Here is a 27,997-nt window from a genome sequence, read left to right as displayed (position 1 = left end):
AGCCGCCTTACGGAGCGAGACCGCCTTTGTACGCGGGGCGGTGGCTGCCGCACACCGGGCGGGGCGGGGCGGGGCGGGGCGGGGCGGCCCGCTCGCTCCCGCGGTGGCGCGCCCCCGAGATACCCTGGAGAGAGAGAGAGAAAGAGATCCCGCCGGCAAGGAGCGCGAAAGGTGGGGGGGGCGGGACGGGTCTGCGCATGCGCGGCGTACCCCCGCGAAGCCTGTCGCAGGCGCGCTCGCTGTCCCGCCGGCGGCGCTTCCTTTGTGACAGGCGGGCCGAGGCGGGCTCCGCCCCCCGCGGGGTGTCGGGCGCAGACGGAGCGGAGGCGCCATTTTGCGCTGCTGCGGGAGACGGTTTGGGAGGCTCTGGCGGGAGGGAGGTGGTGGCGGTAGCGATAATAATAACAGCAACAATAATAGCGGTAGCGGCCGCGGGTACAGTTGCTGCTCGGGACTAGCGTCCCCGTTCACCCAGCCCCGTGGCCAGGACTCTGCCGACATGAGCGACGTGGAGGAGAACAACTTCGAGGGGAGGGTGAGTGGCCGTCCCTGCCCGGGCCGTGCTGAGGGGGTGACCCAACCCGGGGGGGGGGGGGGGAACGGGAGGGTGTGGGGGGGGCGCTCTTCTTCCTCAGGCCCGGCAGGAGTGGGGGCAACGCGGATTGTCTCTAAAATGGCTCCTTCAGGCGCCCAAGTCTTGACTGGGCCGTGGGCGACTCGCCCCCCTCTCCTCTCCCAGCCTCCCTCCTTTTTGTTAACGACGCGGCGCTGAGGAACTGGCCCGGCGCGGAGCTGAACTCCGCTGCCTTAACCCTCGCACGCTTCCCTCTCCCATCGCGTCCCTCTGTCCCAACCCCCCCGCCAGGGTGTGGGGCCTGGCTCTGCGAGTTCGCCCCAACCCTGCCCGCCCAGGTTTTCCTTTTAAGAACAGGGCTCAGGGCCGTGCCGCAGCCTTGCGTTTCTCCCAGCTTTATTTTTTTAACTTGCTGTGATCCTGAGCCGTCCTGCTGTCTGGCCCTCTGTTGCCTGCCGGGTCGCGGCCCCGGGCCGTCCTCCCATCCGTGGGCAGTGGCGGCCGGGCTTCCCGGCCGCGTCTGGGCCGGCGCCGTCCCGCGCGGTGCAGCCGGGGCCTCCGCCCGCCCGAGAGAGGAGGGACCGGCTCCTTTTGTGAGAGGTGCGCTGCCTCTCCTGGCTGCTGGCCCCTAAACAGGACCTTCCCTGGGCCGGGCTTCCTGAAGCCATTGGGGAGGTATGGCCTTGTTAAACCGTTGAAACTCATTGATCATGCAGCCGAAGACTTTCAACAAGCTACTCTGGTTTTGTAACCTTGTTAGGCCTGTTTCTTCTCTCTGATTGCTCAGGTTTTTCATGTGCACGAATACTGGACCCTTCCATTTTCAATGTTTGTTTTTGTGTTGTTTTTTTCTTCCTTAGTGATGATCAGGGCAAGCAGGAACTAGAAGCTCCTTGAAGCAGGAATGAGATATGTGCTTTGTCCTCACTCCATCACTATTCTTTTTAATTTTTCAGTGTTTTGGTTTTTTTTTTTTGTCCATTCTTTAAGAGATGCTTTAGAGGAACACCTGAGCATCCTTTTGGTGACTTTCTCTGATGAACCAGTGACAGCAGCCTTGCAATTATATAGGATTACTGCCTGAGGAAAGAAGCAATGAAATTTTGGAAGGCCAGTGTCATATTCCAATAATTATTTTTACACAAATATTGTTACCCTCTGTGGTGTTAGTAAAACAAAAAAAAGCCCCCAAGTTCTCTAGGCTGAGTGTGCTGTACCTGGCTGTGCAGTGACTGCTGCTGGTTCCTCAGGTGAGGTGAACAAAATCTGTTCTCGTGTTTATTTTTTGGACAAAGTGGCTATATGGCTAATCTCTGAAAGGAAAAACAACTAAGTCTGAGAAAATTGAGCAACAAGTATACTTCCGTTTATTTTTTTTTTTAATTTTTAGGTCAATTTCCCATTTTCCAGTAAGATTTATATTTTTACCAATTATTTTCTTGTCTGTATTCCTACTGTACTGCTTATTGTTAGGAAATATTTGTGTTAGGCTCATCCACAGAACATTTGTATTAGGTTCCTTGATGGACCTATTGTTCGTGTTACAAAGCTGATATAGCTGTGTGGTTTCGGTATATCTGCACGCCTTCTGCCACATGTAGAAGTAAACTAATGTTTTGAGAGTATGTGAAGTCTGAAGAGTCCTACGTAGCAGTTTCTGTGACTGCTACTTCTTAGCTGGCTTGGGTATTTTGTGGTGGAAACTTTACTGTTGGAAAGAGCTACTGACTGTGTTGAGTCTTCATTTGGAAAACTATTCTTTTCTATCCCTAACACTAGGATTTCTCAATCTGGTGTGTGGCAGTGTCTTGTCTGCTGGTATTTTTTTTATAACTGAACATAACGGCAGGTACTTGCTTCACTTTGTTTAGGTTTTCTACTAATGAAGAACACTTGTAAGCCATTCATTTTTTTCTTCAGTAATACTTCTTTTGTTGTCGATGCTACTAAAATACTTGAAATAGGAAACTTAAATTCAGGATGTAACATTTTCACTGAAAGTCCTCAGAGCCATAAAATTAAGCATGGGTAACTTTGGGGCTTTAGTGTTTAGTCTGCTATTCCCAATTGGATAGAGCATTATTACACACTGAATGTCCTGGTGCTTCAGTTTGCAATACGCAGGCACATGGAACTGAGAGAGCGTGGCATAACTTTTCAGTGGGAGAAAGACTGCAGAACGGGGAAAAGTTTGTAAAGAACCTCTTGTCCTGGAAACAGCCACAAAGAAGTCGTCTGTGTACCCTTTCAAAACAACTAAATGCCAAAGGAGTAAGGGAGTTTAAGTAAAGTTTAAGTCCTCTTATATTCTATCCATGTAGTTGCATATTGTCCCAAAAGCACTTCAGTGAAAGTTATTGCAAGTAGTGACGAAGTCTGATACCAAGATGAAGGTGCTTATTGATAGGTATGAAGTTTTGTCTTAAAGAGAGATTAATTAGCACGCATTTTCCTGTTTTGCTACCTACTTTGTGAAGAAAAAATGTTAATATATAAATAATGATAATTGACTGAAGTTTTTTCGTTTTCCCACAACCTTGGTTTTTTTTTACAAAAACACCCTTGTTTTTAGCGGCATTAAGATACTGTCCATGTATATGCTTTGCCCATCGTTTATGATTTTAACATCATAATGTTAATTTGAACAGGAAATTTAGAATAATGGAAATAACTTTCCAATGAGATTGCACAATTTGTGCTATATAAAACTTGCATTTCTGAAGTGTTGGGTAAAGTCATTGTAGAGATTTTATATTTTATTCTTGAGCTCACTCATTTCTTTATTGACTTTTTTAAAGCAACTGTTAATCAAATATGCTCAGGCTTATTAATAATCTGCTCTGGTTTTGTGTCATTTTGTTTCAACTTAAGCAAGTTCTGTATTAAGAATGTGGCTGGTTGAGCAGAAGAAATCCTCCCCCTCAAGCAAGCACGGTGATTTAATGGAAAGAAATTGACAGAAGAATTAGAAATATAGTGGATGTGCTAGAGCTAGGGTAATGGACATTAAGAAGAAAAAAAAAGATTTTAAGTCATGCTGCTTATCCACTTTGGAAAAGTCATAGGATTTTGTCACCATTGAATGTTCTTTGTGAGCAGTTAGACAAATGAGGGTTTTTTATTTCTATTGCTGGCAGATGACAGGCAACTCTTATGTCCACTCATATTTGTTATTTTTAATAACAGATTGTTCATTTGGTGTGCATTTTGTGATGCAACATTATTAAAATGTTTCCCAGAGCAGTGAACAAGTTGGAGTCTGAACAAACCTGCACTTCAGAAGCTGCGCTTGAAACTTTGATCAGCTATTTTTTTGAGCTTCTGATAATGTTTGATTTCTGTAATATTAAAGGTTTAGTAGTTTTGTACCAGTGTTAACGTGCTGCTTTTCTAAATAGATAAAACTTTATATCAGAACAAAGATAGAATGCCATTTTAGAACTCCACATCGGTTGTCTTCCTTCATTCTAATGAGATGCTCTTCCTCCTCTGTGCAGAATCTGACAGTGATCTCAGTCTAACAAAGCACTTGAAGAAATATATGGTTTTGCATGTGAGCCATCTTGTTGGAGGAAGTGTGCATAGTTCAAATGTATGCAAGTGGCTTTTGGTTAGCTTAACTGTGAATGCGTCTTTTATTTGCTTCATGAAGCTTGTATGCAAAATATTTAACTTCATATGTGTTCTAATGTTAGTTGTCTAAATCTGATCAACTTTCAGATCATTTCTTTGGAGAAAAAAAAAAAAAACAAAACACAACAAACGGGGGGGGTGTGGGGGAAGAGTCAGTTTTGCAATCTGCCATCTCTGTGGAAAGGAAGGCATGTTGCTTTCCATACCCTTTGAAATACAGGCATGATGGTCTGCTTATGCTCAGGAATTCTGCATTTGCTTGGAGAGTGCTGTGATCACCCTGTGATTTCTAATGGTCAGTGTGGGAAAGGAGACTTTCTGGAAGTAATTTTTTTTCTTAATCAGACTTAAAATTCTAGACTGTTCTGGACCATGTCAGCTGGGAAAGCTGCTGCTCTTGAAAACAAATTCTGTTTTCTATCTTCCGTATGTGATAAAGGAGTGACTACAGAACCCTTCCTGAAGAGGCATATTTTTAAGCCTCAGTGAGAAGATTAATTGTAATTTCAAAAAGTTGAGTACTTAAGCTTCTTCTCCCGTCCCCTTTTTAATCAGAGCAGTATCACTAAGAAATACATGGAGTTTGCTGATGTTGGTAACTGAAAATATACATGTTTTCAAGATAGCACAACTCATGAGTTGCTTTTTATACAGAAGCTTATTAGGTATACTATTGAAATATTTATAGATGAACAGCTAAGGGATCAGTTTGATTTTTAGTATGGAGAGACAAAACATAGTATGAAGCAAAAATTACTGAACTCTTGTGAGTTTCAGGGAAAGTTGGTATATTCCTGTTAAAATATAATCTTGTCTGTTCTCAAATGAGATGTCACTAAGTTGAGAGTTTTATCCAGTGTATGTAGGCTGCTGCTAAATTTCTGATTCTTTTTTGACTGTTTATATTTTTCTGTCCCCTTAATAAAATTTGACTTCATTTATTTTTTGAGTTTGGGCAGGAGTTTTTAGCAGGATTTTTGTAAAGTCTGAACTATGATTTTGCAGGGTTAATGGTGTTGCTAGATTATTTGTTGTCCTGTCCTTTTTTCATCCCATGTGTACTACTACTTAACCAGGGCAAACATTTCAACTGAAATTTTTGTGTGATTTATTGATTTTTTTTCTTCCCATGCTTTGCTATAGAAAGCCTAATTTAAGCTTATTTAGTTCTTTTTATTAAGTGTCTTGCTTTAAATTTTGATAGCCCTTCTGTCACACTTTGAAATGGTAAAATGTGAAGTGAGGTAAGGCATAACAAGTTCAGGACAGAAGGGTGGTGTAAACGAAAAATTTTGTCTTTTTCTTTTTCCCTCGTGTTCTTTCTCATACCCTCTCATGATAGGTGGAGAATTGAAAGAATACTTTGTAAAGACTTTTGCAGTTCTGCTTTGCATAGAAGTGTTTCAAATGCTTTTAAAATAGTAATTATATTGGAAAGTAGCATTTCTTTTAAAGGATGTGAGGAAGATAAAGGGTAGATATAACTTGCATCAATTATGTGGTTTAAGCAGTTGTACCAGTATGGATCAAATGCATTGACATGATGGACATCTTGCTCAGCTGGATCATCTGAAGTCCTTGATAATTGTTCAATGACTGGGTTTATGTGGTCATGAGGTAATTGGGGGGGCGGGGAGGAAGATATCCTTTCTCTACCAGTTTGCTTCGTATTGCTCTTTCTGGGAAAGAAAAAGCGGAAAGGATGAAAAATACTCTTCGGTGCTCTCTTTAAATGCTTCTAGCTGTACATCATCTTATCCAGAGAATCAGTAACTGAAGCTGCACTTTCTAGATTTTGTTTACCTACAATAATTTCTTTGGCTCCAAGTTCCACTTCTTGATGAATCATTAATCCCAATTCCTGGCATGCACTTGAGGAAGCCACCACATCTGATTCTGAGGAAGCACACAGTTACAACTGAGACTTTTTTTTTTAGTTATTATTTTAGGTGGGGTTTTTTGGTGTGGTTTTTGTTTTTGTGGGGGGGTTGTTTTGATTTTTCAGTTTTGCCCTGGGAAAAGTGTTATTGACAGATGTAGTAATTGTTTTTAAAGGCAAGGTCTGATCTGAAGAATATTAGGAAGTTAGCTGACTTGTCTCTTCTACAGGCTGTAGTGACAGCAAATCTAGATAGTTTGACATGGTCACAATGAGTATCTGCCTATAAGTTTGTAAGAGTGAAAGTAGTGACTGGACAGTTGTATAATAAAGCCAAAGGCATTAAAATACACGCTGTTATTATAAAGCAGTTGTGGGATGAGAAGCTGAGTTTAAGAAATACAGCCTTATCTGTGGCCCTTCAATGACTGAGGATCTTCAGAACAGAAAGATAAAAAAATGTTGAAGATACAGAGAGAAATGTTAGTCTTTCTCTCTCAAGCAATATTTAAGTTGATTTCTGTGATAATGATGGAGCTAAGATCAGAATGTATAGATTGCTTAAAGACTAGTACAGAATTGAGATATTTTAGTGCTTTGGATAATAGAGGTGTCTATCTCATTAAAGATGACATGCTGAGAAAGAGTGTTAACTGATTTTCTAATTCATATTGCAGAATGGATAGAAATTGTTTATGGAGAACAATTGGGTTGGTCTATGACACAGACTAAGATACAGCTTGCTAACTATTTCCTTATAGTAGGAAGCAGAGGAGGAAAATTCTTTAAAGGCTCCCTTTGTGACTCCATGAAGCTTTGAATCTCTTAATCCCTGCCTGTAGTCTTGCTGATACTCTTATTAGATACTTTTTCAGCATCATCCTTAAGTCCTTAAACTCTTGCAGATTATTGCGATTCCCGTAGTCTCTCCTTTTGAAGCACTATAGGAGATTTAACTAGGTGATCTATGTTGCATCAGAAGATGAGATGTAATTGCCTGCCAATGACAGACACAGTATGCAACTGCTAACAGGTAATCTCTCTTTAGCTGCAGTTTACATCTATAGTTCCTTTGTTTGAGGAAGTTTTAAATGTGTGAGAACTTACGCTGTTGCCTCTGTCACTCCAATTTTAAGGTCATGTTTGTGAGTGCAGCCCCTAAAGGGCTTAAACAGATAGTTCCAAAAGGACCTGACCGACATGAAATGTTGTAACATTTGCTTTTGGCAACTTAATACAGATTTGTTGTCATAACTGATGCTATTAGAAACTCTATGGGCGGTGTCATAAGATGCTTCAGTTGAATAGATAAGGACACTAAGCTAACTTTTACATTGTATGGGAGTGATTGGTTTCTTGGTATTTTTGGCACCTCCCAACACCTCTAGATTGTGCAGTATCTGGTTGGGGGCGGGGGAGGGAGGTTGGTTGGTTGGTTTGTCTGTTCAAGTTTCCAAAATTCTTGTTCAAGAATTGATCTTTCAAATGTAAAAAGTATGGACAACACAGTATCCGCATGGAGTGACTGAGGAGGGTGAATACTTTATCTTTTTATCGAAGGATGTTTTCTAAATCTGAATGATGTCACAATAAATGTTTTTCTATATTGTTGGTCACTTTTACTAGGGAGGGAAGTGGAAATAATTCCTGGATAAATTGGTAATTGTTGCAGGGGATGAAGTGTAAAAGGAAGAATTAAGGAGGCTATCAAACTATGAAGAGTACAAAAACAGGCGAGATCGTTAAAAAGCAAGACAAAAACACCAAATAAAATTTGGTAATGTTTAAGTGCACATACATCCTTTTATTTCAGTGAAAGTCGTGCAGCTAGATCAGCAGATAGCCAGCTTAATAAGGGTAACCTGTAATGCCGTCCTGATTACATGCTCCATGTGTCACAGCCAAGCTTCGAATTTGGCCTTCATTGATAAGTTTGGCAGGCCTATCATCCCAATAAATGACATTCTCCATGTGTCCCTTTTCCTTTTTACCGAGGTAAGGGTGAAAGGTAGTATAGCTGTAATACTTGTTAGTGAGGAGTCTTTCAGGTTCCATTTCTGGTGGATTTATTGTATTGAAATGTGAGGACAGCATCCTTTGAAAAGAACTTCTTCAGTCCAAAGTATTGAAGAATTTAACTGCAAAAGAAAATGCAAATCTGGACATAGGCAGAGTATGAATCAAATTGAGCAAAACATTGTGAGGACAGGCAGGAGGAGAAATGATGCAAATCAGCATGAAATGTAATGCTTATGGGAGGAGAACTTGCTATGTATTCTTTTCATTAAGAATTTTGCAACATTTTTGTGAAGTTAGAGATGTATATAGCATGCTATTTTGTAGGTTTTTTTTTTATAGCTGAGCTCCCTAGAAATGCTGTACGCTATAAAACATAAGGAAGTCCTAACCAGCTCTTTGTTTGCTTGTTTTCCTAGTTTTTCTCTTGTGTGTATTACCATGCAAGAAAAAAACCCTAATGTCTTTACCTTTATTGGATTGCTTTGAACTCTTACTATCATACATCTTGTTTTATATTGATTAAGTTGTATGCAAGGAAAACAAGATAACAACGAGGAAGAAAAATAACTTACGTTGCATATATCGATATGCATGTATTATGTGAGTAAGTATATGCATAGATAGGTTTTGACTGGAAATCTTCTTTGGCCATTCTGTCAAACTGAGAGTGTCTTAGTAATAATGTGTAGGAGTAGAATTTGGGATATTTGATACTGAGAAGTATATAGTTATTGTTTTAGGGGGGAAATCACAGTTACTGATATCGATACTTTACTATATTTGTGCTAACTAGTTTTTAGTGCATCTTTGTATCTTACAAAAATCTGAAAGGGGAGGAGGGTAGCTTTGAAAATACAGTAAAACTCTGAGAACTCAGTAAGCTCATTGTTAGAACGTAGACACTTATACAGTTTTAAAGATTTTTTTTTAAAAAAAAAAGTTGTTTTATAAAATAGTTTCTTGCACTTTACCTGCTGGCTTTTCAATTTGGTAGATAACATCTGAACTCCAGCAGAGTTTTATAATCCCCACGTGCTTAAATATACTAAATGTTCTTTTTCCATTAAGGTTAATGTTCGTGAAGAGATTGAAGAGTTTTTTCCAAGAATGTGGAAGATAAATCAAGATAAAAGAAGGCTAATGAAAAGTATTAAAGATCAGAAAATTAAAATTGAATGGGGGAAAAAATTGAACAGAAGATTGGTCAGATAGAAGCACTTGAATATTTTTTTAAGGCTATAATGAATTGTTTGAATTGGGGAAGAATACACGAAGTATGAAAAATGAAAAACTCAATGAAGAATGAAGAAAAGTAGAAAGCAAGAGTGAAGTAGAATTAAAAGAATCTGGAAGAATGAATGGGTCCTAGGTTAAGTAAATGTATGGTTTATGTTCCAGTGTCTGTATGATCAAGTTGTAGATGAATTTGCATGATTACTTAGTTAATAGAGAATTGGTGATCTGGTTCAAGCAGGGACCTATTTGAGGAAAGCATACAATATTAACAGTGGGTTAGCAAAATGAAATTTGTTTTGGAGGGTATTGCCTAACCATTTGTTTTTCAGGAGCAATCAATATAATAGAATTACTGTACTTTAAATGTTAGGAGTTAGGCATTTATACAACCAATACCACTTTTAATACTGTCTTTTTTGTTAGGAGTCTCGCTCCCAGTCAAAATCTCCAGCTGGGAGTCCTGCTCGTGTAAAATCGGAGAGCAGGTCAGGATCTCGCAGTCCATCGAGGGCTTCCAAACATTCTGAATCGCATTCAAGGTCAAGATCAAAATCAAGGTATGTCCAGGAAGTATTTCATGTTAATTCAGTGTTACTGCTTCTGCCGGTTCTTTTGGTACATTGATGAGATTTCTTTTCCCCTTGTAAAAATTATAAACCTTTTGGGATGTATTAACGGCGCTATGTTAATTTGCATGTTGGTAGTTGTGTAGGTCGACAAAGTTGGGGAAAGATTCCATGAGTATGAATATGCACGGGTATGACTAGAGAAACTAATATAAATAGAAGTAATGTAGAAGTCACGATTAAAATTTGTAGGTTTATATCTTCCAGAAGAGAGAGAAGGGGTTGCATCTCAATTCAGAAGGGATTACATCTCAATTCTGTAAAAGCTCCTACCTCCTTCCTGCAAAGTCTATGTTGTGGGGAACTCTTGTGTGGACATCTCCTTTAGGGGGGAAAAAAGAGAAAAGTCAAGTGAGAACTGCAGCAAAGGTAGTCTGGATTAGCTAAAAGGAGTAAGCTCTGTAACTCTTGGAAATGTTGGAAGATGCTTCTTGGGGAAGTTCTTGACATTCCTTCATTGGAGACTTTAAAAACAAAATCTGAAAACTCTGGGTTAAATTGGGTATGGATATATTCTTGATTTATGGGAGCTTTAAGATTCAAATTCGTTTTCTAATGCTGCACGTGTCCTTCACTGTCCTTTTCTTCCCAAGTGTGTGTGTGCAGAGGCAAAGTTTTATAGTTCTTAGCTGTGAGAGAGCTTGCTCAGAACAGAGGAGGAATGTGGTTTTTTTCTCTAAATATGTCATAAATATTACCTGGCTTATACTACCTATTTTCTCTATTCCCTTGTACCATCATACTAGTGAAAATGGGGAAACCTAGTGAATCCTTCTTTAATCAATGGAGAGAGAAACCAGAAAACAGCATTTGTAGCTCTGGAGGGGGGAAGAGGAATTGTACAGTATTATGTTGTTCCTCCCCAGTTCCTGGGAGAGATCAGTAATCCATCTTCCCTATTTATACACTTCATACCAGGGCAGCCAAAAAAGAGTTACAGTGCTCTGAATTCACAAAGTTCAGCCTACTGTTATAACTTCTTTTCTTGCAATGTTTAGCCAGATAACTAATTACCTGTTGTTAGGATATAATGCCTGTATGAAATCATGAAACTTGGATGGAACAATGCCTGTTTAAAACTGACATTATCATTGCATAGATGTCTGCAAATAAATGATTGAGGACTTAAGCAGGTGGTTTTTGGTTTTTTTGTTTTATTTTTTTGGTCTTGAATAATTTTCAAGCCTAGGTGAACTTCATTTATAGATACTGCAGCACTGTAGTGCTGCCAGATCTTTCAATTTTTCAGCCAAGACGGTATTTCAGTGTGGCATATCTGGTTTCTGTATCATTGTGCAAGTGTTAGTTATATATGCAGCCAAGCTGATAAAAGTTTAAACTACGAACTTCCTGAAAACTGTCATGAATATAATCCTCATTGTATGCCAGAAGCACTCTCACAAAGTTAAAAATGGTGCTACCAAGCAGGTTGTTAGAGATCTGTGCAATCTTTAGGTGTGCAAAGTAGAAGAAACGTAACTATTTTTGAGAGCCTCTTAGAAAAAGATTTTTCTCTAGGAAATATAAGGCTAACAATTCAATACGTATTGTGTGGATGACCTAACTAAAAGCTTTCTCTTTGTTGAAGATCCAGGTCCAGAAGACACTCGCACAGACGTTACACTCGTTCCAGATCCCATTCCCATTCTCATTCCCATAGGAGACGTTCTCGAAGCAGATCGTACACGCCAGAATACCGTCGTCGAAGGAGCCGTAGTCATTCTCCAATGTCCAACAGGAGAAGGCACACGGGCAGCAGAGTATGTCATGTTCATCAAGGCTGAGTATCAACAAAACAATTGCTGCTTACATCAGTGTAGTCCAGGTTACCTGCAGATTGAATTTGACCTGCACTCTTGTCACTGGAGGATATGGGAATTGGGGGGCAGGGAAGCAATCTCTGTCCTTACTTCTGGGCACTTATTTCTTGGGCCTGCAACTGGCAGGGCAGTTGTAAAAATGTGTTGAAAACCATGCCGTTGCAAGTCAGTATGGGCAGATAGAGTTACATCTGCTTCTGTCTGCTCTAGAAGTTGAACCCGTCTGATTTTCTTTTTGTTACAGTTCCAAGTATACGTACGCTTCACAAAAATGAGACCTTTTCTGGCATGCTTGCAACCTGACAGTATTGCTAATATAAGATTGACTAGAGCAGCCAAAGAAGAAAATTGAGTGCTTATTTGCTTGTAACATACAGCATATTATGTTGAAGGTTGCTTGTGATTTTATACCTCTGAGTAATTAATTTGGTTTAACTTGAAGAAATAAACCTATGTTAGGTGTAAATCTTAATAGACTAGAAAAATTTACAGTTATGAAAGGATCAGTAAGCCTCTCAATGTAAAGTATCTCTGTATGGACAGGAGGAAGTATAGGCACACCAACTAATACCTAGGATACTAATCTTACATCATTCTGAGAGACTTTTCCTAGTGGCCACCTTTATAATCCATTTTGGTGCCTTAGCTTCTGGTTCCACATCACTTCAGGCCGATCTAAATGAGTGCTGTTACACACAGCTCGGCCTCTCCCTTGGTGAGGGCCACAGTACTTTCCTGATCCTTTTAGTTTTAATCTGGTTTAGTTTCTCCAATTTTTTACTAATTCTGTCAAAGATGGGTGTAGTTTTTTTGCAGGCTTACTGTGGTGAAGCAGCTCACCAGGACCAGATAATACCAGTGTAAGGGAGAAGACAAGAGTCTGTGGAAAACGGCAAGACTCAGCAGTGCTTAAGTGTCGTTAAGGGCAGTGGCTTAAGCTGTTGTGAAGCAACGTTCGTAGTTCCACTTTTTGTGCATTGTTGCCAGTGTGTAATCATGATGTTGTAAATACAGAATCTAATGTCTTGGAAAAATTGGCATGAATAACTGAATTTCAAAAGGTTTAGCAGAATTTCTGGTGAAAGATGAATAAATCCACTTTACTACTGTAGGAAATATAAGAGTATTTTGCTCTGAAGAAGCCTTTTTGCCTTGGAAATGACTCTGTGAAACAAAACTTGTTTTCACAGTGAATTTCACATTAATTCTAAGGAGTAATTCTAGTAGTGTCAAAAAACTCAAATCAACCAGATTCGAATCCCCTAAAGTGAGGATCCTAGTGAGGTCCTAAAGACACCAGAACGATTGGTAGCAATTTTGCTACTTCTGATCTTGTAGAGAGAGCTTGAGTACCATGTTGATGGGAGACAGTACAAAATCCTAATGCAAAAGCTGTCATTTAGTCCTTCACAGTCAGTTCAGGCCTTCCAGTGGTGATGTAAATGTCACTTGTCGCTCAGGGTGTGTGGACTGATTCTCGGTACTTGCCTCAGAAAAGGTAGTAGGGTTTAAGTATAAGTGAGATGTAAAAAAAGGACACTACTGATACGTACTGTGTGGAGGGACTTGTCCAAACAATGATTTAAAAGACTGAGATATTTCATTAAGCTCACAAGAGTTTCAGTAATAAAAGGAGTATAGCTGTTAATGCCACTGAATTATCAGATCGAAATATGGATTAAAAAAGAAACCTAAACCAGTGTAATTAAAACTTTCAAATGACAAACTACCAATTTTTGTCGTCTTCAACTGTAATAAGGAATTTTAGAAGATTCATGTCTTGAAACACAAGTTTGAACTTTGGCAGATGGAAAGAAAGAATTTCAGATCGACGAGTAGTTACGGGCGTCTTACTTTCACAATGGATTCCTGAACAAAAGCTCTGAAAATAACATGACAGAAGAACTAAACCTGTTCATTCTTTGAATTAGGCTGAAAGGCAAGCTCTGATGTGTACATTGCTGTGCATCAGTGGCTTTGAAAATCTGAAACTGAAATACATATTTCAACTGTGACAACTTTCCAGTTATTATTTTAGCAGAAACATTAAATCCATTTGCCTGTTGCTGCTGTTTTAACTTGCTGCATGTAGTATAACAGGTGCCAGAAGCTTTATTGAAAAAAATGTTAATTTTGTTCACACTAATTCTTACACTGGAATTGGCATTAGATGAACTCGTGGCATGTAGAGAAACCTTGAGCCTAATAGAGAAATTGTACCTTGTACTATTGTATAATTCCCTATTTGACTTCCTTTAGTAGTAGATCTGTATCCCACATCATGTTAAAGAATCAAGAGTCTTGCTCTATAACAGTGTGCATGCTTTTGGATTACTTCACAGAACTGGCCTTCAGCACTTGCTGCTGTCTAGATGAAAGCAGCAAATTTACAAGTGGAGGGAGATAAACTTTAAAATACAAATATTGACTTTCAGTATAGTTGGACAGGAAATGTTGAGGGATGAGGAAGTTTTGGTAGAAGCTAAATTATAGTTCAACTGTCTGTGCTTAGGAGCTTAAATGCATTTAGCGTGTGCAGCTGGAGGCAGTGTGCACTCTTTAGCACCAGTGGTGACTGTGTGGGAAGGCTGAAGGTGAGAGCTGAGGCTGGCTGACCTGTTCTCAGTACAGACGTGAAGTACACAGACATGCCGCTTGTTGGTGATTCGAGTGTGAAGTACTAATAAAATAGGTTCCTGTTATTCTATAGCTTTTCTGTAATCAGAATGCTTAATTTTTATCACCTTGAGTTTTTCACCAACGTAAGTTTGTCTTTTTTTCTAAAATGCAAATCATGAAAGTAGTTGCTTTTTGAAAGCATCTTAAAATTGGCATGATAACTGCTGAAGTGGCAAGCTTTGTAATAAACTGTTTAGTTTTCCTTGGAATAAAAGTTTTTAATAATTGAGAAATTTTGATATGAGAATGTATAACTTATTTTTTATGAACGTAATTGGAGTTGAATGTTTGTCTTACCAGGCTAATCCAGATCCTAATACATGTCTTGGAGTGTTTGGTCTCAGTTTGTATACTACCGAGAGAGATTTGCGTGAAGTCTTTTCCCGTTATGGACCTTTGACTGGTGTCAATGTGGTTTATGATCAACGGACTGGACGATCAAGAGGATTTGCTTTCGTTTATTTTGAGAGAATTGATGATTCTAAAGAGGTAAATTCATGCGTTGCTACCTTTGACATGTGTGCTCTTTGCCTGTTGTCATCATAAATATATCTCTGTAAAACAAAAACGAAATTAACCCTGAAACATTTAGCGTGTATTCACTAGCAGGTTCTCACAGTGAGATTAAATTTAAATATTTTGTTCAAACAACATGGCACTTTTAAACAGATGAGCATTTTAGTTCAGTGTTCAGATGCTTGGGCAAATTCTCAGTATGAGCTGTCTGTATTTGCAGAATCACAGAATGGTAGGGGTTGGAAGGGACCTCTGGAGATCATCTTGTCCAACCCCCTGCTTGAGCAGGCACACCCAGAGCAGGGGGCACAGGAACACGTCCAGGCGGGTTTTGAATGTCTCCAGGGAAGGAGAGTCCACAACCTCCCTGGGCAGCCTGTTCCACTGCTCTGTCACCCTCACAGGAAAGAAGTTTTTTCTCATCCTGAGGTGGAACTTCCTGTGTTCCAACTTGTGCCCATCGCCCTTTGTCCTGTCATTGGGCACCACCGAAAAGAGCCTAGTCCCATCATCCTGACACCCACCCTTTAGATATTTATAGGTATTGATGAAATTCCCCCCTCAGTCTTCTCCAGGCTAAACACACCCGAGTCTCTCAGCCTTTCCTCATAAGGGAGATGCTCCAGTCCCCTGATCATCTTTGTAGCTCTCTGCTGGACTTGCTCAAGCAGTTCCTTGTCCTACTTAAACTGGGGGGCCCAAAACTGGACACAGTACTCCAGATGTGGCCTCACTAGGGTGGAATAGAGGCGGAGGATAACCTCCCTCAGTCTGCTGGCCACACTCCTTTTAATGCATCCCAGGATACCGTTGGCCTTCTTGGCCACAAGGGCACAGTGCTGACTCATGGTCAGCTTGTTGTCCACCAGCACTCCCACGTCCTTCTCAACAGAGCTGCTTTCCAGTAGTTCAGCCCCCCGCCTGTACTGGTGTGTGGGGTGGTTCCTCCCCAGGTGCAGGACCTTGCACTTGCTCTTGTTGAATTTCATGAGGTTCCCCTCAGCCCAGCTCTCCAGCCTCCAGGTCTCGTTGGATGAATCAAATCACTATTGAATCACTAATGAGCATTGTGCTTTGATTTTAGTCTGTTACTTCAATATGAAAGTAAATCTTTAGACAGACATAGAAGCCTCTTAGTATTTTTGAACTATTTGGAAAGCTGACTTTTCTAAGTAATTTTCTGTATCTATCAAAATTCTGAAGATTCAATTTACTTTCCATAGTGAGGTTTGTCTTGATATGTGCCTTGGTCAGTGACTTTGCTAGTTATACAGGTAGCTGTTTACAGCTGGACTGATTTCTTGTTAGTAAAATTGATATGTAAGGAAAGAATCAAAGGATATGAGCAGCAGCTTGTGTTATGGTTCACCACAGTAAGCAGTACTTTCTTCTACCTGTGTAAGGATACTGTGAACTTTACGACATTTACTGAAATTTGTAGATGAGATTGCTGTTAAAAGTAAAGATGCATCCTTCTTAAAAAAAATTCTTTTTTTCTTTAAGCCTGCACTGTGGGATTATCTCTTTCTTTTGGGCAAACTGAGTCACAGACTTCAAGCATTTTTTTAAATGGATTAATAGTCTTAGGCAGATGTTTCAGATTTGCTCTTTGATTCTGAGTATATTCATAATGCTTAGATATAACTGCTCTCGTGTAGCATTGAAGGGAGGGAGGGTGACAGCTGTGGAACCTACTATCAGTAGCTGAAAAAGGAAAACTCTGATGCTAGTTGATATTTTACTGAAAAAATGTTTCATGGGTGATTTGGTTGAACTAGACTCAGTTCTGGTCTTTGATTTCTGGTATGACCAACAGAGGAATCAGTTGATGGGAAGAGTAGGGTTTGTAAATGTATGTAATGTGTGGCTGTGCAGGTTATAGGGGTAAGTAAAAGGACGCAAAACTTCATTTAGTGTCTGTTCTGTATTTTCCCACTATCACTTGGACAGGTTCAGAGCGGAGTTAATGTATAGCTGTATATCCATCTTAAGTGGCCTACTGTCTTCTAACTTCTAGCCTTGTATTCGTTTGCGCTCTTGAGTTTGGTGGGATTTTGAAAACATGACTGTTTTGTAGAACAGTTAACATCCGAAACACTTGCAGAGTTTCCAACTTGGTATGTCTTTTAGAAGTGGGGCTTTTTTCCTAGTTGCCATGGGCAATGGTCATGCATGACACCATGCATTTCTTAAAATGTTCCGTGTAAATAGCATGAAGTAATTTGTTTAGTAGAAAGCTGTTTTGGCAGATACTACAAAACTGGAATGCAAAGAAAAAAAATAGGATATTACTTGCAGTCAGAAACACAGAAATAAAGATGAGCACCTTAAGCAGGAACTGAAATAAATGGGAATGTAATAAAACCAAATTTTTTTCTCCACAGCAGGCTAGTGCTTGAACGGGGGAAAGGACGCAAAACCTCCTAACACTTAGAATTTACATAACTGAAGTATTTTGGCAAAAAGGACAGGAGAAAAACTTGTTCATTTGACTTATTTCATGGGCCTTGAGGAGAGATTTGAAGATGGCAATAAGTGGCAGCTGGTGTAGAAAAAGGGGGTGTAGCTATAGGTGTGAAACTCTGTGACAGGCTCTGTAGGGGAACACTGGAGGACATGAAGTTTCTCTGTGTTGAAGATAGATCCAATCTGAAAAGTTGAGTATGCATAAAAGCAATGACACTTGAATTACTTTTGTTCTGAGTAAATACCTTTCCTCTTAAAATAAAAAAACCCAAGCAGAATAATTACTAAAAAAAAATACGGAAACAACCCCAAACCAAAACCCCAAACTCCCAACACCTTAAGCATCCAAATAAAGAGAATATAAAACTCTGGATGAGATGTTGAACTAAATTCCAGACGTTTTAAAGCAGTCATAGATGGATTAAATATGTGTAGAACTCTACAGAAAACCAAGAATTTCTCATCATCTTCAGTATTGTCCTTCCAAGAGGGGTAACGAGGGGAAGCTCCTCAGCTGACATGCTCTGAAACACTGTTAATACTAAAATTCACCACTAAATGAATTGAGTAGTTCTGTTTAAACTTTCATAACTTGGTTGAACATAGGTCAGTATCAGTATCCTGTGGATTCTGTTGCAGCTGAAATCCCTCAACATCTTCCTCATCACTGATTACTGCTCTTACAAATTGGATCAGTTGTTGAGCTGGCTAAAATGTTGCTGTGTGTCAAGAATCTGAAACCAAATGATACAATGTTTCTACTTCCATATGGTGGCAAAGACATTTGAATTGCCAGTTAGCTCCGTGTTGTGGAAATCCAGAGACAATGTAAAATAGCATTTGTAAAAGGTAGTGCTTTGCAATGTCCTAAAAATACCAAAGGGCCAGTAGTAAATTTTTATTTTCACTTAAGCTGTTTTAGATTTTCAGAACTTCAGATTGATTATGACACCATAGCAGCCCTGTTGTTGGCTGTTTGTGATCATCTTGGTTATAAAGAGAAGCAGAGATTTAACTTTTGATAACTACTAGGTAGAGCAGCTGTCAGAGCATCACAGTAGCTTCAGTCATTCCACCTTAACAGGACTGGGAAAGAAATGTTGGATGCACGTATCCATTCTGAAGGAGATTTCTTGTGGAATCTCTTCTGCTGTGTTTGAAACTTCTGAGATTGAGATGAAACATTACGGTCTGACAGAAAGTCCCTTTTCCATTAGATGTTTTTTATTACAATGGTCTAATGTTTGCAAGATAGCACTTGACTAGATTTTTACATTCCGATCCGTATTGAAGATGCTTGTGGACACTGTCTTTAGTTCAAAGTGTGATAGCAGACAATGAATGTTGAGGATTGATGGTGGCTTGTACAAAAAGCTGTGCTTTTTCAAAGTCTATTTGAAAAGCTAATGTTTTTTGCCTTGCTTCTGGAACAGAGAGTATTCTTTCTTACGGGTGTAATGGTTTTCATTTTTTGTGAAGTTATGTTGGTTTTCTTGGAGGAAAAAACTTAACTAAGTAATACTTGGTATTGCTTTTTTGCCTTGTGTGTTGCAGTGTCTTGTCTTATGTTGGCCACCCTTCTGCTAAGTCTTCAGAACCCCATGTACAACGTTATGCAAAGAGCAAGATCTGTAAATATCTGTTGAAGACTTGTTTCTCAAGATTGGGGTTCTTTCTTATGTGGTTCTCAGTATCGGCAACACTGGCACTAAGCCAGTGTTGTAATATTGCAGCTTCACAATATTTTTGCTAAACAATAGAGGATGTTCACCTGCCCATCATATTAGGTTTTTCTTCTGGTGTTTAGAGGAACACAAACTTGTATGTACTCAGATGCGAGGGGGGGAAAGTTGAGGGGGGGATTGATTTATCTCAGGGATAACAATATACTGAGAGGATTATGAGTAAAAGGTGCTGGCTGCTTTAGGGAGATGATTTTTACTACAGTTACCAGGGATTTCATAGGCCACTATCCAGCTTTTGAGCAACTCAGAATAGGAAGTATTAGGTGTTGTTTAAACTGAGGTGGCTATGAATATACAATGTGTGTGTACCAGGAACTCATCTGAGAAGCATTAGCTACAGAGCTGTTGGCAGTGTGGCATTTTCTGTTATCTGATGCTAGCTTTATGCTCTTTACAGTTCTGACCGTTTTTCAGAACTGTTTTCTAAAGTAGTGTTCATTAGCAATCAAGACAAACTTTATACAGACAAGCCGAACTATTAATACAATTTAGTTGCCAAAGACTGGAATAACAACAGGGTTTAGCATTTTAATTTGCAAGACATTTAATCTGTGGTACAAGCAGACCAGCTTAAAGTATCATTATTGACCAAAGCTTTTCCCATAGCTTGTTGAAGAAATGCTCTAAGTATTGTTTGTGCTATTAAAAGGGACCCTTGACACATCAGAAAAGAACACATGAAGGTCTCAGATGTTTGGAATTACAAGTTACAGACTTCTGGAGACTCTGAAATACCATGAATTGCTAATACTTGCAGAAACATACCCAGATACTCATGCTGGTTCTCTAAAATCCTATATTTCTTGATTCTGAAACTCCTTTAAAGAGAATACATTTAATCAATAGATGTTTAAGCTCAGAAAATTATATATAAAATATTATCATTGACAATATTCTAACAACATTTTTAAAAACTAACCCTCAAACTAGAGAATATAAATTTACTCTTGTTCAAAGGTGACATGGGCACTTGAATTCAACTTGGCAGTAAGTGTAAAGAGCTGGGTTTCTTAATTTCTTTTGTCATCCCATCAGATTTTGTATTATTTTTCAGACTGTCCTTTCAGATGTCCTTGTTAAATCCAGACCTGAACTAGTGATACCAGTATACTGGGGGGAGAAAAGCTAATATAGTATGTCTGTTCATCCCATGCTGTACCTGTGATACAGTGGAGATGTGGCATTAAATACAATATGGGAAGGACTTCAGGGAAAAAAACAACCAAACAAGAAACCCCAAAAAACCCACAGTGAGCAAAAAGACAGTAACTTATATAGTTATTTTTAAATTGTGAAAATACAGTTTCAAAATGAGTTGCCACATGTTTGACTCTTCAGCTGTCTCCAGTCTGCACTTCACTAACTTGTAGTGATGTCACATTATTGAAGTAATTCAAAGCAGTTAGACACAGTTGAAATGAAGGCTCGATGGTCTTTTGTACAATACAAATGGTATCTTGAACTCTGTAGTAGAACTATAAAGTGAGCATGACATCAGCTCTGCCAAGTCAAGTTCTCTCCCTCCCTTCTCCCCCTTTCCTCCCCACACCCTTCCCCCAGTGACCACAGTGCAGGTTCCAGAAATTTCCCACATTGTTTTCTTGTCCAGGCTGCACTTTGTGGCGTTATCCAGACTGAAAGATTATTTAATATCTTTCAGTGAATTCTTGATTGCTTAACTAATTCAGTCACCTGTGTAAGTTTGTGCAGATAATTAAAAGTTCAGTGTTCCCAAACTTGTTTTGTTCTGTTTTGAGCCACTGGAGGCTGTGATCCTGTAGTTTGGGAACTGCTCATTTTGTCAAACAAACACCTTACAGATAATAATTTGAAGTTTTGTTATTACGGACAGATTGCTATAGGTTTAAAACTGTAATCTAAGACTGGATTATTATCTGTGCCAATCCTAATCCTCATTCTCTGTGTTCTGACTGCAAACATCCAGAGGCATATTCTGGCCTACAAAGTAAATTTTGCCTTCAAATTTGCAACCAAAACCAATAATAAATATTTATAGGAATCCTCTTTGCTTGCTTGCTTACTGTTATCTTGCAAAAGCCATACAAGTCTTTTAACAATGTTCAGGTATTTGGAAGAAAGTCCAAGTTGAAATAAAACGGACAGTTGACAGTTAAAGGCTCCTAAGAGGGTATTGTGTCTTAAACCGCAATATAATTTGATTTTTCTCTTCAAAATGTTTCATTTGATGGTCTAGAAAAATACATTTCTATCTTTTAAATAGTATTTGAGAATGTCTTCTGCATTTTTAGAGCAAATGTGTAGTTTTTTCCCTTTGACGTTTAAATGTTGTTAACACAGCATTCATATGTACCCAAAACCAGCAAGAAAGCAAACGGAAATTTGTTTCAAATGACATGCTAGTCTATTAAAATTGTAAAATCCAAAATTTTATAATAAACTCTTTCAGTTTTTAAAGAAAACACAATATTGACAGTAATTAGAATCACTAATATGTTTTTACAGCCTTTGTACAAAATAAATACTGTTGTATCACTTGCCTGAAACCAGGTTTTCAAATAGGGCTTTTGGTCATACTGCAGCAGTTGTTAGCTAATAACGTCAACTTCAGTACTTTGTTTCAAAGGCTTGAGATGTGCACATTAAGAATGGTGCAGAGAATTTGAAAATGTCTTTGGAAGGAATTTACAGTTGCTAATGACTGAGTGATGCATACTATCAATTATTGTCAGGTTCGTAATGGCTAACTGTAGGTTTTGGCTTTTCTGCATTTGGGGGATGCAGTCAGAACTGTAAAAGGCTTTGTTATGTCTGTATATCTGCTAAATATTTCAGTTATTTTAAATTTTTTAGTTAGCAATTATTGCTGACCACTGTCAAAAGCTAAGAAAATTGAAGTTTTAATATTGGATAGGTCATTAGACGTTGTGACCAGGGTGGCTGAGTTTCATGCAGACTGGTAGCTATGAACTGATCTCTGTCCACTGAAATGTAACTCATTTCTTGGTACTTCCAAAACTATTGAGTCTCAGAATTAACTCTTCACCTGTCTTGCTTATATATTGCTTAAACCACAGGTGCCAGATGTTCTGGATTTGAGGTGGCTCCTTGTCAGCTAAGCTTATTATTCTGCAAGTTTTTGATCTGACATAAAAATTCCATGAAGCAAAATTCCTTACCCTTCAAGAAACTTGCGTATTGCTGCATTTCCAGAAAGATGCTTTTCAATATGAAGCTAATTTTTCAGCCAGCTATTTTTAAGTTTGCACACACATAGGTTCCTAGGATGTGTGCACAGATTTATTTTAATTTAGATCATCCTTGAGGAACAGGACTTTAAAAAAAGAAAATCTGAAGGCTAGGAAACTAAAGTTAATTATCATGTTCTATTCACAAAGCATACTTTAGTGTATGTTGAAAGACTTGAAATACTCTTTGGCTCTGCCTTGCAGTTAGCTAAATGTAGTTCTGACATTTTTATATGGGAACATAACTCACTAGGTGGCGATATAGTATAGATATAAACAGCATTATTAAAACACGAGCTAAGTGTAGTTGAATAGGTTAGTGATAATTCAGTCACTTCCAGTTTGGGGACGGTTAAATCATGTGGTGTCAGGTTTTTGTTTCCTCCTCCATAACTTGTATGTTAATTCAATAAGATTCTTGCTAGCTGCAAAAAGTTACTTTTCTGAATAGTTGTTTGTTTCATTATTTAAAGAAAAAGGAAGAAAAAAATGCTCTGCTTAGCGGCACCTTCATGTTTTGAGGTTGTGTATTTTTCCTCACAGTTAAATAACAGCAAAGTGATCTTGTTTAACTCAACGTTGTAACAGTGTCTTTTCTCCTCACATGAAAAATGAAAATAATATATATTGGGCTAAGTGCTGTGCTTAGTGTCATGAACTAGAGTGGTGTGTGCAAGTATTTCAGAGATCTTAGAGCAGCTGATAAAAGGATCAAAAAAATTTGCTTTGCTAATTTTAATAGCATATTTTTTTAAGTCCAGCATTAACTGTTAAATTCTTAAGGTGGTGGGTTGGTTGGTTTGTTTTTTCAGTTAGTGTTGCATTAATATAATTCTCAAAAGTACGCTGTGCTCCTTTGAAAAACTATTTTCATGATTTTGAGTTGTTAAAGGCCATTGTATTGATTCGTAAAGACTAGAGAAGCAGGGGCTAGAACACCCAGAGAGTATGTGCACGGGCTGCGGCGGGTCTGAAGGCACAGGCTTCTCGAGTGCAGACCCTTATGTGTATCGCTTTAGCGAGCTGCTATTGTGAGAGTGAGTGGGGAGGAAGGTTGTAATTAGGTATCCATGTAGGCTGAACCCGCCATTTTACTAAGCTCTGCTGGAGTAGGTCCTTGTAAGGGAGATGGCAGGAGGCTGGGAGAGCATGAAATGGCAGCCGACTAGCAGTAATCCGGCCATATGCACCCTACAGGAAGCCACTGTTTTGCACAGCTTTTGAATCCGCCCGTCCCCTCTGGGTCGGAGACGGCGGCAGGAAAGATGCAGTTTTCAGTAAAAGCTGTTTTGACTTTGAGTTTACCTTTCTGATGGGTAGGAGACAAAGTCTAGGGGAAGTGACTGCGTTAGTGGTTAGCACCGTGCTCTCTTAAGAAGGGATTGTGTTTCACGTTACTGTTACTCCTGCACCCCAGTGCGGTCCTGTAACACTGCCGGCAAATGGGCCAGGGGACAGAGATGAGCCGTTCGCCACAGTGGGGCACTAGTAACCACTCTAAATAAAACAAGATCAGGACTTGTTTTTCTGATGGAAAAGAATGTGTGGTGTACCTAGCCTTCCATAGTTACCAGTAAGTTGCGGGTTTCACATCCCTGTTCCTTGTCTCTCCTGCAGGCAATGGAGCATGCAAATGGTATGGAGCTGGATGGCCGGAGGATTCGGGTGGATTACTCAATCACCAAGAGAGCACATACACCCACCCCAGGCATCTACATGGGCAGGCCAACACAGTAAGGATTTCATGCATTTCCTGTAATGGGACTAAAATGGATTTAAACTGAGTGTGTGGAGTCTGGTTGAAGAAACAGAGCTACAGATACTTTCTGGAAATATTAAGAGTTAGGCCAATCATATTTAATCACAAAGTTATTAATACAAAGAATGCATTACTTGGTTCACATATACTATTAAATCCTACTGTAGTTTATTTATAAAAAATATGTAAGGAGGTATTTTTCAAGAATATCTATGCAGCACAGTCAGTCAATGCACCCTTAATTTACTGAAATACTGAGGTGCCTGTTTGCCTTTCATTTTGATGGGAATTGGGCTCAAATCCCTGGTGGGTTTTCCGCAGTTTTTTTAGAGGTCTTTTTCTTTAAATGTTTCATTGTTAGATTGTTTCATGGCATAGTCTTAAGTGTCTGATTTACAAGAAAGCTTTAAAAAAAGCTTTTAAATCTAAATCAAAATGAAGAGTAGATATCTAAAGTAATTTTTTTGCTTTTTCCCTAATAGCAGCGGAGGAGGTGGTGGTGGTGGAGCAGGTCGCCGCCGTGACTCATATTATGATAGGGGGTATGACAGAGGATATGACAGATATGAAGAATATGACTACAGATACAGGTACCTAATTTTTGTTTTATTTCTGTAGGAACAGTGAATTTGTTGGAAAAACTGAAAAATTAGGTGACAAAAAATATTACTCGGTTCATAGCAGGATTCTGCATACATGCTTGCTATGTGTTAGAACCTCTTTGTGTTAGGTTTTGTGATATTAAAGTAGTCATAATCTTCAGTGTTTATGTAATTTGGTTATACAGCAACAGTTGGGCAAGGGGTTAATTTTGCTACCTGAAGGTGGGGATACAGCATGTGCCCTACGCACCTGGTGGACAGATAGAAAGGGGGAACTCATTTTTCCATGCTGTATATAGAACTGGGGACAGCTGACACACAGTGCTGTTTAAAAAGGGGTTATTTGTAGATGGGATTTTTAATGCTTGACATTTCATAACCATCTCGCCATTTTTAAAGTTATCTTGTTTCAGAGAATGTTGTTCAACAAGAATTGCAGGCATCTGGAAAAGCACTTCATGTGTTTGCAAGGCTAGTGAGAGTTTATGAAATTCTTTGCCTGGGAATATCTTACAGTTTTAAACACATCAAATAGAAATATAAAAGCATTTGTTAAATAACTGTAAGCCACAGCCAAATAAAGCTGAAATCATTCATGCAGGCCAAGTCTTTCAGTGCTAAGGAAATGGTTGTGTTCTGTAGAAATGATGTGAATAAGGCTTCTTTCATAATGGATGTTGTTGGGTTTCTTTTTTAATTTCCTTTAAAGGAGACGATCGCCATCGCCTTATTATAGTCGATACCGATCACGATCAAGATCCCGTTCCTATAGTCCAAGTGAGTACATTCAAGTGAATAAATAGAATCTGGCTGGCATAAACCTTGTTGTTATTAGTATTAATTGATCAGTGGAAACTCTGAACGGGAGAGCAAAAAAGCCAGGCACATTAAAGCTGAGATTATATGAGTGCAGTTAATTTATAGCAATTGTCTTTTGGTTTTTTCCCCAGGGCGTTACTGAAGATCAGAAGAGTTACAGTTGAGGATGTGATTTTTAAATACGAAGTTCAGACCTTAGCTTCCCTACTGCTTTCCTTCCCCTCCTCCCTTCCTCGTCCTCCATCCAGCTCTTTTACAAATCTTTGGTTCATTTAGAATATACATGTTTTCAGTTGAAGTATTCCTGTTTTCCATCCCTCCTTATTGTAATACTCTTAAATATTGTAATTGTTGTAGTTTTTGTGTAGTAAAACATCTTAAGCAAAATGAAATAGAGAACCCAAAGTGCTGATACGTTTTGGAAGTCATTCCTATTTTGTTTTTAAAACAATTGGACTCCTGACTAATCAGAAGAGAGCATTGATATTTTTAAAGCTTGCATGTCATATGTAATATACACACTCAGATACTTTAATATAAACCTGCATTTCCAAGTAACTCCTTAATCTTTCTGTTAAAATGTTTACCTATTACTTTGATAAACAAGTAACAACTTTGAGCCTTTTCTGTAATGACAAATTTACTTAGATAGTCATGAACCAGAGGATTTTTTTAATTATTATTTTTGTCAGGTAGTCACTTTGAGTGTAGGCAGTTTGAACTAGGGCAAAATCGGGTATTTGACTGGGAAGATAGATCCTTGTACACTCAAAGTTAGAGCTGTGGTTTATAGATAAAGTTTCTGGATTGCTACACAGTGGATAATGTTTGAAGTTAAAACTGTAAAATTCTGGGGGGTTTTATTGTACTTGGTTGAATATTTCCCCTTAATCGGTGCAGGAGAGAAAATATTTATTGAACGTAGCAATTAGTTATATAATTTGCTGTTCATATGGAGGAAAAAAAAACAACAAACTCACCAACTTTTTGGTATTGCAATAATGATTAAGCAAATTCTGTTTCCGGTCGTTTTTGGAGTTTTGCAAGTATGGATGGAAAAACCTACAACTACATGTAAACCCTTTTTTTCCCCCCTTCAATAAAAGTTAATTCTACTGAGATGTGGTTTCTTGTCTTTTGTTCTGCATTTTGTGTCACCTTGGAATATAGGTTAAACAAGACTTGATGTTGCTGTATGGATAACGAAGTCAGCGTTTATCTGTCTTCTCAGGAGCCTTCTCTTCCCTGAGAAGAGCATGCGGTTGTACGGGATGGCTAAGCAGAGTGGGTCATCCAACTCCCTCTTGTGCCATCTTTGGCACTTGCTGGAGTCGTGGTGAGATGGTTTAAGGAGCAAAACAGAGTTGGCTTTGTTTGCATTTCTGGCAAGTTTTACCCTCTGAAGTAACTCGCCGTGTGGCTGGTTGATGTCCGTGTTGGCACAGCAAAAGGAATAGGACTACAAAGCCCTCACAGCAAAAATAATTTCTTCCTGATCGTCAGGGAGTGCCACCAGAAGAGTTTGTTGTAGTTCCAAGAGGGTAAGCATATGAAGTGTAGTTTTGTTAACTATTTCTGAATGTCAGTGCCAGGAACTATTAGCAAGTAATTAAAAGAAACAGTAACAGATATCCAACTGTTTTAAAAGCTTGGTACCATGTATGGTGTCAAAACAAGTTCTAACTTACTGGTTATTGCTCCATACTTTTTATCCATTGTTTGATCCATAAATTGCAGTTAAACTCTTTAATAAATGAAAGCAAAGGATCTGAAACACTGAAGTTAAATAACCTTCCAACTCTGATTTTACTGGTATGTATTCATGATCCAGACCAATTAGGACACATTAAGATTATTCTCTGTAAACCAAGTGCCAGAGTCTCAATGCGGAGAACTTTTGGTATTTTAAATTTTGGCCCTTTCAAAATTAAGGAGAGCAACGCGCAGAAATAGCAAGGCAACTGGGCGCAAAAGCATGGGACGTAGCTGCAGGGCTGGCTGGGGGAGGCATTCCAGCTCAGGGAATTACGATAAGGGCAAGTGAGAGGGAAGTGGCTCCTTCTTGCCAGGCTGCGATATTTGTGGCCTGGGATGGTCAGGGTTGAGCAGTTGTATTAGTCAGGTGGGGAGCAGATCTGCGACCTGGAAGCTAATGCCGGAAAGGAGCATCTTGATCCTTAGCTTGGAGACGGTTAGACCTCAGAACCAAACGATCATCCTGTTTGCCACGAGTCCCTGTGAAGTTGTAGGTGGCAACAGCGTTGTGTTACGTGGTGCGTTTTTGTGCTCCCTATTGACGGACGTGATACAGGCCATTTGAAGAACAGGTGAAAGTGGTAATTCTCAGTGTCCTGGATGTACACGTACGTGTAATGTGTGAATCATTGTTAGACTTAA

The 27,997-nt window shown here is 39.2% G+C and overlaps 1 protein-coding gene across 5 annotated transcripts; it reads left to right on the top strand.

Annotated features, from left to right (window-relative positions):
- The first annotated feature begins 131 nt into the window (after positions 1-131).
- TRA2A (transformer 2 alpha homolog) lies at positions 132-26,719 on the top strand. 5 transcript variants are annotated; one of them, XM_075083037.1, is made up of 9 exons: positions 270-535; positions 9,174-9,485; positions 9,765-9,898; positions 11,556-11,727; positions 14,767-14,955; positions 24,038-24,153; positions 24,662-24,769; positions 25,491-25,558; positions 25,732-26,719. In XM_075083037.1, exons 4-9 carry the CDS (start codon positions 11,695-11,697, stop codon positions 25,740-25,742), a joined length of 525 nt encoding a protein of 174 aa, XP_074939138.1. In that variant the 5' UTR covers positions 270-535; positions 9,174-9,485; positions 9,765-9,898; positions 11,556-11,694; the 3' UTR covers positions 25,743-26,719. The 5 variants fall into 5 exon arrangements, with proteins under 5 accessions (XP_074939136.1, XP_074939138.1, XP_074939137.1 ...); XM_075083039.1 differs by having other exon boundaries at positions 311-535; positions 11,628-11,727; XM_075083038.1 differs by lacking the exon at positions 270-535 and adding an exon at positions 6,992-7,119.
- Positions 26,720-27,997: the final 1,278 nt, after the last annotated feature.

The sequence above is a fragment of the Phalacrocorax aristotelis genome, chromosome 2, assembly GCF_949628215.1.
Source record: "Phalacrocorax aristotelis chromosome 2, bGulAri2.1, whole genome shotgun sequence".
NCBI classification, from domain to species: Eukaryota; Metazoa; Chordata; class Aves; order Suliformes; family Phalacrocoracidae; genus Phalacrocorax; species Phalacrocorax aristotelis.
Note: the sequence above shows the minus strand (reverse complement) of the source record. Positions and strands in the feature narration are given on the sequence as shown.